Source organism: Diospyros lotus, chromosome 13, assembly GCF_014633365.1.
Source record: "Diospyros lotus cultivar Yz01 chromosome 13, ASM1463336v1, whole genome shotgun sequence".
NCBI classification, from domain to species: domain Eukaryota; kingdom Viridiplantae; phylum Streptophyta; class Magnoliopsida; order Ericales; family Ebenaceae; genus Diospyros; species Diospyros lotus.
Genome location: NC_068350.1, coordinates 39,442,062 through 39,455,525, shown reverse-complemented (window position 1 = coordinate 39,455,525; position 13,464 = coordinate 39,442,062). Strand labels below are relative to the sequence as shown.

The 13,464-nt window shown below is 32.9% G+C and overlaps 1 protein-coding gene across 1 annotated transcript; it reads left to right on the top strand.

The window, feature by feature from the left end:
* Positions 1-7,413: 7,413 nt before the first annotated feature.
* Positions 7,414-11,555, top strand: LOC127788927 (terpene synthase 10-like). The gene is made up of 7 exons (XM_052317635.1): positions 7,414-7,719; positions 7,813-8,095; positions 9,056-9,443; positions 10,173-10,391; positions 10,483-10,621; positions 10,730-10,978; positions 11,085-11,555. The coding sequence occupies exons 1-7, from the start codon at positions 7,471-7,473 to the stop codon at positions 11,388-11,390; spliced, it is 1,833 nt and encodes a 610-aa protein (XP_052173595.1). The 5' UTR covers positions 7,414-7,470; the 3' UTR covers positions 11,391-11,555.
* The last annotated feature ends 1,909 nt before the right edge of the window (positions 11,556-13,464 follow it).

Genomic DNA, 13,464 nt, shown 5'->3' with positions numbered 1-13,464 from the left:
AATAACGCATATGACAAAACAAAACAAAGCAAATACCACAAAACCAAACAAAGGCAGAAACAACAACATTCAATAGCAAAACAATTTAACCAAAACAAAGGTACACACAAGATAGAAACAATTTAACCAAGAAACAACTAAACCTTTGTGAGGGCAAGGGCAAGGCATCAAGAGACTAGGGCGAGCCGCGAGTGAGGGTGATAGAGCGAGCAAGCGAGGGCAAGCCATGAGCGAGAGCGAGCAAGCGAGAAACGAGGGCGAGGCAATGAGCGAGAGGCGATGTAATATCTCGAAATTTGAAAATAAATAATGATTATAAATATCGGTGTTTGAGGATATTGGGAATTTAAGTGGAAATATTTATTTATGTGGTTTTGAGGAAAATAAGGAATTAAAGGTAATTAATTAAATTATTTGGGAATGATTAATAATTATTAATTATTGTAATTAAGGTGATTATTAAATTATTTGTATTTGAGAAGTGGGAAATTAATTGTTGGAAATCTGGGGGTATAAGTGAAATAAAAAATAAAAGAAACGTGGGGGTTTTGCTGATTTTTATTAAGCTTTAGGCGCTCAAAACGGCGCCGTTTCATGTAAGGCGGTGGGCAGCCCTTGGCTGCCACGTGGCGCGCGCTGATGCGCCCCTGCTGCAGCTTCTACGTGCCTCTGTTTTTGCTAATTTTAAGGCCAAATTGGCCATGCTTTCTGCCAAAATTTTGCTGCTTTAAATTGCTTTAATTGAAGCTAAAATTGAGATTAAATTGGGGTTAAAACAATGAGCAAGCAGAGGGCTTCCGGAAGAAGAAGAAGGCGCTTTGAGGCTGGAAATTAGGAGAAATTTTTGTGGTTTAATTAGCTGGGTAAGTAAGTTATTATGTATTAATAATTTTGTATGGTTAGATTTTAAATATAAGTGTGATTTTGTTAATTTGGGTGATTATGCTGTGTAGGGTGTATTAATTTGGTATGCAAGTATATATATATATATATACATACTAATACACTGTGTGCGAGTGGTGAGTTTACTGTGTGTATATTAATTTGATTGTGAGAGTTAAACACAGTGAGTGTGCCGTGTGCTAATTTATATATCTATATGTATATATGTGAAATCAGTGTGTGAGTGTGACTCAGTGGGTGAATGCAATGAAAATAGGATAAGAGAAAAGTTAAGGAATGCGTGGCCGTGTAAGCATATGGGTGAAGATATTTGTATATGCTGCTAAGCAAATATATATATTTCTATGTTTATAAGTTAAGCAGAATGTCCCTGGTGCATATTGGTGAGTTATTAATAGTATATATTAATTAATTAATTACATATAATGAGGATGTTATTGATGTGATATAATTTAAATCAAATATAAGGCTCGTCGGGGTTTTATTTACGGTATGCCTACGTGAGATTTTAGTCGATTAGATTTAATTAATGCGAGCTATAGTTTTATTAATTGCTAAGGAAACGTTCTACCTCGCAGCGGGAGCGCAAGAAAGGTCAGAAACGGCCGTGTAAAGGCAAGCTCCAAACCCCCTCCTCATGATCTTCAATTCCCGTGAAAGACCCCGTGATTTCTGATATTTTATCCCCTCCCTTACTTTAATTCAGCACTTAGCCTTATCTGTTGAATTATTATTCATTTATTTTTAATTTAAATTAAATCTAAGGCTTCTAGAATTTTATTTCTTGTGAGCCTATGGGGGTTTGTACCGCCCCCACTCCCTTTGGGAATGATGCCGAACCAACTTGGGAACTAGGTTCCTAGACATGCGGGTTTATTTACGATTTTATCGGGTTTATTTACAGTTGTTCTCGGATTTATTTATGATTCGATTAGAGCTACCGAGTAATAGGGCATGGGTCGGCTGTTGGTGACGTTAGGGTAGACTATTGTACGGCCCTGATGTGGACCGTCGAGTGGACACTCCTAGTCACTGACCGTTGACTAGTGCTGGGCACTGCTGACTAGCTCTACCAGTATGTGATTTACTGCGCGTGTAGATTCATTATATTACTGTTCATGACTTGATATGTACATGGGTATGGGTTGTATGTTGGGATATTCATTTATTGAGTATGCTTGGACACGGACATTCTAGCTTGGTTAGGTTGCATCCAGCACGGGCATATGCATCGCGTGTGGTTTACTATGTGGGCGGAGCATGGCCTGATGCCTGGATGTATGGGCGCCACGTATCACGTTGATGCTCATTACACCATTGCATTTTATGTGCATTGCATGGCTACTGGTAGTATTTAGTTCTCGGACGGGAGTACCGTTCCGAGGGAGCCTATGGCTCGGCTGTCGGGAGTACCGATAGGGATTCGGGTGGCGGGAGTACTGACCCGGGATGGTGCGCACAGGATGCTGGAGGTATTTGTTATCGTCCAGGACAGCGACAGGTTGGTATGGGACTTGGGGGCCAAGTGTTTTATGTGGGCCCCAAGGACCGGTATGTGCTTTTGTTATGTTATGCTATTGTGTTGTAACGTCTCATGGCTTGTGTGTACCTGGGGGTTTATTCTAGGGAGAGATTTCTAGTTTTGTGTAGCCTTCAGCCTTTCTTTTCTTTATGCTTGCTGAGTCTCTCGACTCACCTTGCTTTCCATCATTCCAAGTAGTGGCAGCGTAGGCCATGGCAAGGGGGTCAGCTCTAGTGGCAGAGTCGGTGCGGTGTACAGGCAATCCCGTCAATCCCTATCCACTCTGATGTCTAAGTAGAATTTACTCTATTATTTCGTACTATGCCAGGTCTTTTCTCGAGTCTTGTGTATGTCGGCACAGGAGTTTGTGTTTATTTATTTATCTTGTGACCGCTATGTTAGCGGGGTACCCATAGTGCATGCATGTCTTGAGCTTTGCTTCCGCTGTTCTTATTTTTGTGTATGCATGCCGGGGTGGTCTCTGTCTTGTGTTTATTACTTTTCTTCTCCCGTAGGCGTTCCCGTTCGGGTAGTCCGGGTGGTTGGGGATATCTGGGCGGGGGTGCTTACAGGTAAAGGCGAGGGAAAGCCGCGAGGGGCGAGGGCGAGGGTGTGGCAACAAGCCGGAGGTAAGGGCGAGGGCGAGTTGCGAGAAAGAACGAGAGAGCGAGCAAGTGTTATGTGAGGGCGAGGGTGAGGCAGTATGCGAGAGGTAAGAGTGAGGGCAAGCTACGAGCGAGAGCGAGGAAGCAAGTGAGAGGTAAGAGCAAGGGTGAGGCAACGAGCGAGAGGTGAAATATAGGGTGAGGCAACGAGCGAGAGTGAGGGCGAGGGCAAGGCAACTAGTAAGAGGTGAGAGCAAGGGCGAGAGAGCTAGAAAGCCAGAGAAGTTTTCTGAACTTAGGGATTTGGCATAAGCTTTGGGGATTTAGGGATTTGGGGAATTTGGCTAGAAAAGAGGCAGGGAAATTCAGACCTCTTGAGTTTATTTATTTTTTAATATTTAATAATTAAATAAAAATAATATAATTTATAAAAATAATATTAATAATTATTTAATTGATAAAAATAATATAATTGAAGATTATGATAACTGATAAAATAATTTAAATTATGATCATTATTAAATAATTTAAATAAAATTTTATTGTAATCATCTAAAATGTGATAATAAAATAATTTAAATTATTATATTTCAAATTAATATTTATTTAAAAGTATAATTATATTATAAATCTAATAATTATAATAAATTAGTTTGATATATTGAATTATTTATTAATAGTTTTATTATCTCAAATAATTAATTTTTTTCTATAAATAAAAATTATATTAAACGAAACCTAAAGAGCATCTACAAATTACTAGGATAAATCTTGAGTTTTACAAAAAAATTTAAAAAATAAGAATCTAAAGTTTCCACCGCACTTAAGATTCCCAATTGCAGAGTAGAACAATGCTAATGGATTTCATTGTTGATCAATAAAGTATTGTAATTAATGGCAGAACCCATTTGATCAACACAATGAGTTCCAAATTGTTGAATTTCATATATAACTCAAAGAGAAAAAGAGAGAGGACAAATGATAAAGAAATGACAACATGAAATAATTTGTTGCAATACTAACTAATGGTGTGAGGAAAGAGATGATGGCGATGATAACAAGTGCTCGATAGTTAGTTGTTGACAAATAATAGTTAGTGATTAACAAATAGTGGCAAAGAAGAAAGAGAGAGATTTGAATTATAATATTTAAATTTATATAAAAATATATTTATTTTTTTCTTGGTCAGCATTAGCGTTTTATACATAACACTTAAATTTCAAAAAATAAAAATTAATCCCTTATAGTTTTTTTTATAGTATAACTATTAAAATATACTAAATAAATATTTATTTATACATTTTTTTATTTTTTAACGAGAATAATATATGTTACTTCTCTAGTTATTTATTATGAATGACTTAATTGTACATTAAATTGTATTGCAATATCTATATATTAGACAGTGACATATAATATTGTTATCCAGTATAAGACACAATGTCATCTATATATTATGATTTTTAAACTTTTAACCTTAGCAAAAAATTCTCCTATTTATAGAGAGAAAGAGATTGACCTAATAGCACCTAGACTCTTTTTCATATTATGTAATCCATCAATATTGTTTCATTTTTATGATTTTTAAAATTTAAAATAATAAAATTTTTAATAATATTATGGTTTTTAAACTTTTTATTTATTTTTCAAATGTAATGTTTGATTATATTTTGTACACATGTAATAAATATTACAAATAATTAATTATTATATATTTAATATATTTTTTATTTTATGCACATGAAATATATTAATTGATATATTTAAAATTTAAGTATATTATAGTTTTTAAACTTAACATATTTATTTAAATTTTATAAATTAATTTTTTTATATTCATCTCAAGTTTAAATGTATATTTAATTTTTTAAATATACATTAATATATATTTTTTTTATAAAATTTAAATATTTATAAATTAATTGAATAAAAATAAAAAATAAAAAATTAATGTTAGCGACGGATTGAATATTCCGTCGCAAACTCAGCGATGGATTAACTATAATTTTTTAATTTTTTTCTTACTTAAACTAATATTAAATTTAATTTTTTTATTATTAAAAATTAAAGACAAAAATAATAATCCATCGCTAAAATTAGCAATGGAAAGTTATTTCCATCACTAACTTTTAATAATAAAAAAAATAAAAATAAAAATTTATTTTTTAACTAAAGAAATAATTTTTTGTCCATAAAATTAGTGACAAAATGTTAAATTCGTTGCTAAAATTAATTTTTAATTTTTTTATTATTTAAATTAATATTAAAATTAAAATTTTTATTGTAAAATTTAACGATAGAATTTATTTTTCATTGCAAATATACGTGACAAAATTTAATTTCCATTGCTAAAATTAGCGACATAATATTAAATCCGTTGCTAACATTAATTTTTTTATTATTTAAACTAATATTAAAATTATTTTTTTAAAATTTAATGACAAAATATATTATCCGTTGCAAGTATTTGTGATGGAATATAAATTCTGTCACTATAAAAAAATTTAATTTTTACTTTTTTTATTATTAAAATATAGCGATGGAAATAAGGTTATGTTGCTAATTGTTGTGATGGATTATTTTTTCCATAGCTTAAAAAAAATATTTTTTGAATTTTTTTATATTTTTATGACGAAATTTTTTCTATTGCTAAATTTTGTTGCTAATCCTTGCAAAAAATTTTTCCAACAATCTGTCACTGTTTTGTCACAAAATAGCGAAAGAAATTTCTATCGCTAAAAATTCGTAGCTAAATCCTGAATTTCTTGTAGTGAATTTTGTGTCAAAAACTATATCTACTCCAACAACACTCTCTATTTTCCTCTTTATTTGATTTCATATTTTATTTATTTATTAATAAATTTTAATTCTATTTATTTTAACTTACATATAATTTTCATTACTATACAAATTTATAATCAAATATACAAAATAATTAGATACATACATATATAAAATCAATAATCAAATACAAAAATATACAAAATTAATAATTAAATACACAAATACATAATATCACTTATCCAATACAAAAATAAATATAAGATATCCCAAAATCATATACATAAACAAACTCGTCGCTCGTTCCCCTTTTGACGCTGTTGGTCTGCTCGTCGTTGCTTGGTTGTTGGTATTGCCACCGGCGGTCTGCTCGTCGCCACCTATTCCCCTTCCAACGCCACTGTAGATGCTAGTCGTCGTCACTGCCGATAGTTATCTCCAACCTCTTGGACCTTCCGTGGGCCTCTTTCGATGACAAATTGGCTATTGAGATGGGAGATATGGTGAAGCTTGGTCAATTGTGATGGATCGCCAACTCTGGCGATGTTTTGGCTTCTCCTTATCAATTTGACAAGGGAATTTAGTGATGACGAACACTATTGCAATGAAGAAATTGGCTTAGCTCTCTAAATTTTTGGCTTGGCGAGGTTAATGGCAAATTGTTGAAGTCAGCTTAGAAGCTAATTTGTTGTATTGAGTAGTGGTTTTCTATTTGAAAATTCTTTTTAGTGTATTCAAAAATTTTATATTGAGTATTAGAATAGTGAACGTGTAGGGTTGGAAATGTTAGACCACTATAAATCTTATTTCTCTTGCATTTTTTATCTCTCAAACAATGCATGGTACTTTCATTACAAACCTTTTTTTTTGTATAAATTAAAATCTTATGTTGTTTATTATTCTAAAAATATTTTAAAATCATCCAAATTGTTAATCACCCGACTCACCCACCTCTTGGATGGGTCATTCCATAACTCAAGTTGAAGTGAAATTTACTCTATTTCATTATGAACTCAATTCAAATGCATCTGAATCTCAAACGTAATCTAAAAAAATGAGTTTAATTAGAATGTTACAATCTCAATAATTTTAAACGCATAACACGTAGATTGTGAGTTTGGACCCTTAGCACACCTAATATGAGTTGAGTTAAGTTGAAGTGAAATTTATCAAAAACTCTCTTATTTTATTTGACCATGAACTCAATTCAATGCATCCGAACCTCCAATCCAAACGAAGTCTTAATAAATAAATTCATCAATTAATTTTATATAATTTAATTGGGTCCCACCTTAACTTATTATTTTCTACAACTTAATCTCAAAAATGGGGTTTAATTAGAATGTTACAATCTCAATAATTTTAAACGCATAACAAGTTGATTGTGAGTTTGGAAAACGTAACAACACTTCAATTTAGTTTAAAACCATTTGCACGAAGATAAAGACGTTGGGACAGATGTCAGATTGACTTAGTCTACACGTCTTTTTGGGAAATATTATTTTGGGCAAACCCATACGTAATTGCATGTTTTTATCTTAATTTGTAATTTACCCTTAAATTACAATACTTGTTAGCCTTCACTCCCCCTTTATTGTTTAGTTTATAGATTCCATAGTCACAACAATAATCAATCGTTCCAAACTGATCGATCGGTGCATGCAACATATGGCTTCTGCGCTAGGCTTCCAAGCTCCGGTATCTCTTGCCACCGCCGCAAGGCTGGGTTTCTCCGATCGCCGCCGCCGACTTATTCCCCATATATGTATACGTAGCTTTCGGGTTAGAGCTGCCACTCCCAGCAGCCAAACTCATCGTGATCAGAAGACGACCGTGAGGCGATCCGCCAACTACCAGCCCCCCATTTGGGACCATCACTATTTGCAGTCACTGAGCAGTGAATATACGGTATATATACATACATATATATATATGATGAGTATTGGGTTTCAATTAAGAAAACTTTATTCTTAGAGCTGATGATTACGATCCTGTTTACAGGGAGATGGGTACGTGAAGCGGTCGGCGGAACTGAAAGAGGCTGTGAGGAGGACGATGAGGGAGAAGACAGAGGATCCGTTGGAGAAGCTGGAGTTGATAGACGCAGTGCAGAGGCTTGGAGTGTCTTACCATTTTCGGGCTGAGAGTAGAAGCACGCTTGAGTTGATGATGGTGAACGACGATGGTGGTCTCATGATAAGCGATTGGTGCAGCAAAGGGGACCTGTACGCTGCCGCTCTCCATTTCAGGCTCTTGCGCCAGCACCAGTGTAAGGTCCCTCCAGGTACGTGGTTTACAGAAGGGTTGTAATATTTGCATACTAGATTTCACGGAGACGGGAAAGGAAAGGAAAAGAGCTAAGAGTATGTTTGATTATAAATATTTATCATATAAAAAATATGTAATTATTATATATATTTTTTATGAAAATAATCAAACACTTTTAAATTTTTTATGAAAAATATGTGTATGATACAAACATTTAAAACTTTTTTCCATGGAATTCATTTTCCAAGGGAGTGGGGTGGTTTTTGTTTTCTAAGCAAACATTACCTAGAATTAAATTCTAGATAATGTAATCAAACAAACTCTAAGATATAAAAGGGAAATAAGATAATTATATTTTTAAAAAGTTAAAAAAATAAAATATAAAATGTGTAAATAAAATAAATGTAAGGAGTTTTTTGTAAATATAATTTTTAATATATAAAATTATATATTAAAAATTAATATATAATGTATAATTTTTATATTATATAATAAATGAGATTTTTTTATTTCATCTTTAACTTATTCATGGACTGAAACGTGTTTTTAAATCGAAAATGTAATTTTGATATTTTTTAATATTATAAAATAATCCTATAATGTTTATGAAATTGCAAAAATGACTCAAAAATATTTTCTTTTTCATATTTTTCAGTGTTTAAGTATAATAAACGTTTTGAAAAAACTGAAACAACACTCCCATGGTGTTTCTATGCATCATAGCTTGCAGGCTTTACATTGATATGGAAAAAGTATTCTTTAGAAAGTAAATAACTAATCTTGATTTGTTGATATGTCCCCCGATAATAAATGAGATTTGTTGATGTGTCTGTTGGGAATTATTTCTAGTTATAGTCCATAAATAACTAATCTTGTCTCACTTTTAAATATAACTTTTATTATAATATATTTTCTATATCTAAACTGATCCATAAAACTTTTTCACAAAAAAGTAAAAAGGTATGGTTGTTTGCAGGGGTTTTTGAGTGCTTCAAAGACAAGTCTGGGATGTTCAAGGAGTCATTGTGTAAGGACACAAAGGGGCTTCTTTCCTTGTATGAAGCTTCATACCTCTCAGAAGGTGGTGATCATGAAAGTATATTGGAAGAGGCGAGAGATTTCACAACCAAGCATTTGAAAGAGTACTTGACAGACAAGAATGACATAGATGGAGATCTTGAGATGCTAGTAGCTCATGCTTTGGAGCTTCCATTACATTGGACCATGCCTAGGATGGAGGCAAGGTGGTTCATTGATGCATATGAGAGGAGGTCAAACAAGAATGCCATGTTGCTCGAGTTTGCCAAATTGGATTTCAACATGGTGCAAGCTGTTCACCAAGAAGACCTAAAATATGCTTCGAGGTACGTGAAACTAAATTATTGTATTCTTTTTTAACTAGTTTTGTTGTCAATTAGAACTCGCATTCAGTATATCTACTTGATGTTGTTGAGAATTGAGACCCAATTCACCACCTACTAACTTCGATAAATATGAGGCTTTTGTCCCTTAAAAGAGAAGTTTTGACGATCAAGTTAATATTCAGATTTTAAAGAATAAAGCACTAGAGAATAACAATAAGTAAAGGTTTTAGACCCCTTTACCTTTAGAGTTAAATAGGGCTTACATAGTCCGACTCAGAATGGCCCAAATGGGATTTTCGTTGAACCGTCTCACTTACTATGCCCTGTGGGTATAGCCTTGGTTGGTTCTTGGCCATGCTTCTCAATCCATTCCAAAGCCCAAGCCTCTAGTAGCCATAGAAAAAAAGTATGGAGAGATATGTCAACTTGAAAATTGGATTTTGTAATAAAATTTTAGTAGGTGAAAATAATAATATCTTAGATTCTGGTGAGAATTTTTCAAGAAATTAAAGGAAAATTATTTAGAAAAAAAAAACTAGCAATTTTCGACAAAGAAGAAACAACCCATCGACTGGTTCTCATGACGACTACTTGTTATTGCTACTTTCTATGTATTTTATTTTATTTTATGTATTTGTTACCTAATAACTTTTTTTACTTAATTTTTAACAAAAAATTATGTATTTAATGATTTCTTTTTTCTTCATTGGGGCCCTAATTATCTATTAGGTGGTGGGACAACATGAGATGGAGGGAAAGGCTACCTTTCGGAAGGGATAGGATACTGGAGAATTATTTATGGTCTGTGGGACAGGTTTATGAGCCTCAATTCCAACACTACAGAAGAATGGCCACAAGGATCAACCAAATCATCACTTGCATTGATGATATTTATGACATTTATGGTACATTGGATGAGCTCCAGCTCTTCACAAATGCAGTTGAAAGGTTGTCAAAAATATTAATTTATCGATACATTTAAATTTAATATTTATAATTATATTTTATATCAAAATTAACACGCAGTTTGGGTTATTAGTTGGGATGTCAATGCAATAGAACAACTTCCACATTACATGAAGATATGTTTCTTCGGTTTCTACAACTGCATTAATGAAATGGCTTACGACACTCTTAAGGAACACAACGTTCATATCCTCCCATATCTTAAAAAGAAGGTATCATATAAAAACTTCATTATTAATTAGATTGAAGTGGCACTAACAATATATACTATTAATTATCGAAATGATAAGTCATATCTAATTGTTGTTCGAATGTTGTAGTGGCAAGATTTATGCCAATGTTACATGAGGGAGGCGAAATGGTCTTACATTGGCTATATACCAACATTTGAGGAGTATCTAAACTATGCTTGGATTACAGTAGCCGGTCCTGTAATGCTTTTACATGGTTATTTTTTAAGTGCAAATTTCTTGACCAATGACGAGTTGCAATGCTTGGAGACATACCCAGATATAATCAAGTGGCCAGCGATCGTTGCAAGGCTAACAAATGATTTGGGAACATCATCAGTGAGCAAATTATACTTGCATGCATGCAATCTTTTTAAAAATCTTCACCGAAAGAATGTATTGCTTTCGATCCAAATAAGTTAATTTTTTTTCTTGCTTCGTATAGGATGAGATGAAAAGAGGTGATGTGCCTAAATCAATCCAAATATACATGCACGAAACTGGAGCTTCTGTAGAGGATGCTCGCGAGCATGTCAAGCACTTGATTAATAAAGCATGGAACAAGATCAACGAAGCTCGAGTTACAGATTCACCTTTCAATCGAGCTTTTGTTGAGATGGCGACGAACCTTGCTAGGGTTGCCCAATTCATCTACCAATATGGAGATGGGCATGGACATGATATTGGAGGCAAGAATAAAGATCGCGTGATTTCATTGCTAATTGAACCCATTTCCCTCACATCAAAATGATATTGTTTTGCATAAAATGGAATTATCTATTAGATTAATTACATTTAATGTAATTATCTATTAGTATAATTATCCATTAGGTGGTCCTATTTATCAGAGAAATATCATTTAAACCATTAAAGAATTATCTCATAATATTTATCCACTAGATAAAGAGTGATAATTGTTTTTCAAATTGAATTCAAACTAATTTGATGGGGTTAGTTTTGAATGAAGATAGACATTGTTCAGTATATAAATAGATGGTTCCTCTATTGGAAAATACACAGACATACAGACATTGAAAACAATTTGAGTCTCCAATTAAATCCAGATACGAGGGTATACACTATCAGTGTGCATTTGACTAATTGATTGGAAGCATCCAAATCAATTGCAACAAGTTTTCATACAAATAATGGCGAGATGTCAGTGCATTTATCTTTAATTTTTCTTACATAAAATACTATTGGAAGCTTAGCCTTTAGGGTATGTACAACTACTGTTGGACACAGGTAAAAATAGGCATGAAGTTGCCCCATAGGCATGGCGCGACAGTAAAGTACAAGAAAGATGATAGGAGTATCGAAGATTTGAATCCTTATGGCATCTTGAAAGACAGAATTATTGTTGAAAGGTGGCATTAACTAGAAGACAACACTAAGACTGGAAGATAAGTTGTCCACATTGAGACAGGGTTATGGTGTGCCATGTCGCCCTTTCGAGGGTCTTGTCCCCACGATGTAAAGGTGGGGTCCACGGGGAGGGTAGCCTTTTTCTTAAAGTTTATTCTGAGTGTGTATAAGATGTGATCGTATTTAGATTTACTCGAAAGACGAATTAGGAGAGAAGGCCGCTCTTCTTAAGATTAATTAGGCGAAGTTTAGACGACTGAGTCATAAAAAAAAAGAAAAAGAAAAAAAAAAGGCATAAATTTGGCGTCAACAATAATAACAGATAGTGACGTAAAGAAGTCCAAGAAAGGTATGGTTCTTTATTTCTGAAGGCTTAGCGGACATATACGGGAACGTGCATGTCTACCTTCTATGAATTATCTGTATGCTCACGTATTTTCTAGAAAGTGGAAGCTAAGAAGTGGCGATCTTGTTTGTTGTGTGAATATTTCTTGCGAGCTTTCGAGTGTTTCTTTTATTTATTGCTTTTTGTTCCTCCGTTTCGTGGATTGACTGTTTGCAACTTAAAGTTTTGATCTATATATATGGCTGTTATATCCAATCTTATTATCAATTGAGTTAAAAGAAGGAATAATATTTAGGGCTGTTTGATTGGCCATATTTTTTAGATAATTCCAATTCTCACTTTTGCTCACCTGATGCCCAATTTCCACTTTTCATGGTAGGAATTGGGCATAGAAAATAAAATTCAATCAAATATACTTCTAATTGATAATTTTCATGTAAATAAGTTCTAGGCAATTGAATTACCTAAAACTTATTTTATTTCTATGTAAATTCCATGTTTGCAATCAAACATGCCCTTATATTGTCACCTACGCCTTCATTATCAACTACACCTTATCGCAGTCAAGTTAGGATTTGTATCATAACATTTATATTGTTGATTGATTTTTAAAAGTTACATTAACAATATAAATTTATGCAAAAGAACAACATAACATATTTTGCACTAGAAGCACTCCTCGACAAAAAATAATAAGATAAAAGCTCTCTTTGTCTTGAACGGAAAATATTTTATACAATATTTTTCTTGATTTTTGGTGTTTGATCTGCATGTAAAAATATTCTCAAAAATTAATTATATACATATATATATGCATATATATATATATGTTTATGTATGTATATGTACATGTATGCATATATGCATAAACTTACTTAAGTTTAGTTTGGACCGTTAACACACCTAATATGAGTTGAGTTACTTTGAAGCAAAATTTAAAGAAAACCCCGTTTACTTCATTTCACTACAAACTCAATTCAATGCATCCAATTCTCAAATCCAAACGGAGTCTTAATAAATTTATCCAATAAAGCTATATAATTTAATTGGGTTCCACCTTAACTTATTATATATTTTTTACAACTTAATCTCAAAAATGGGTTTAATTTCCCAA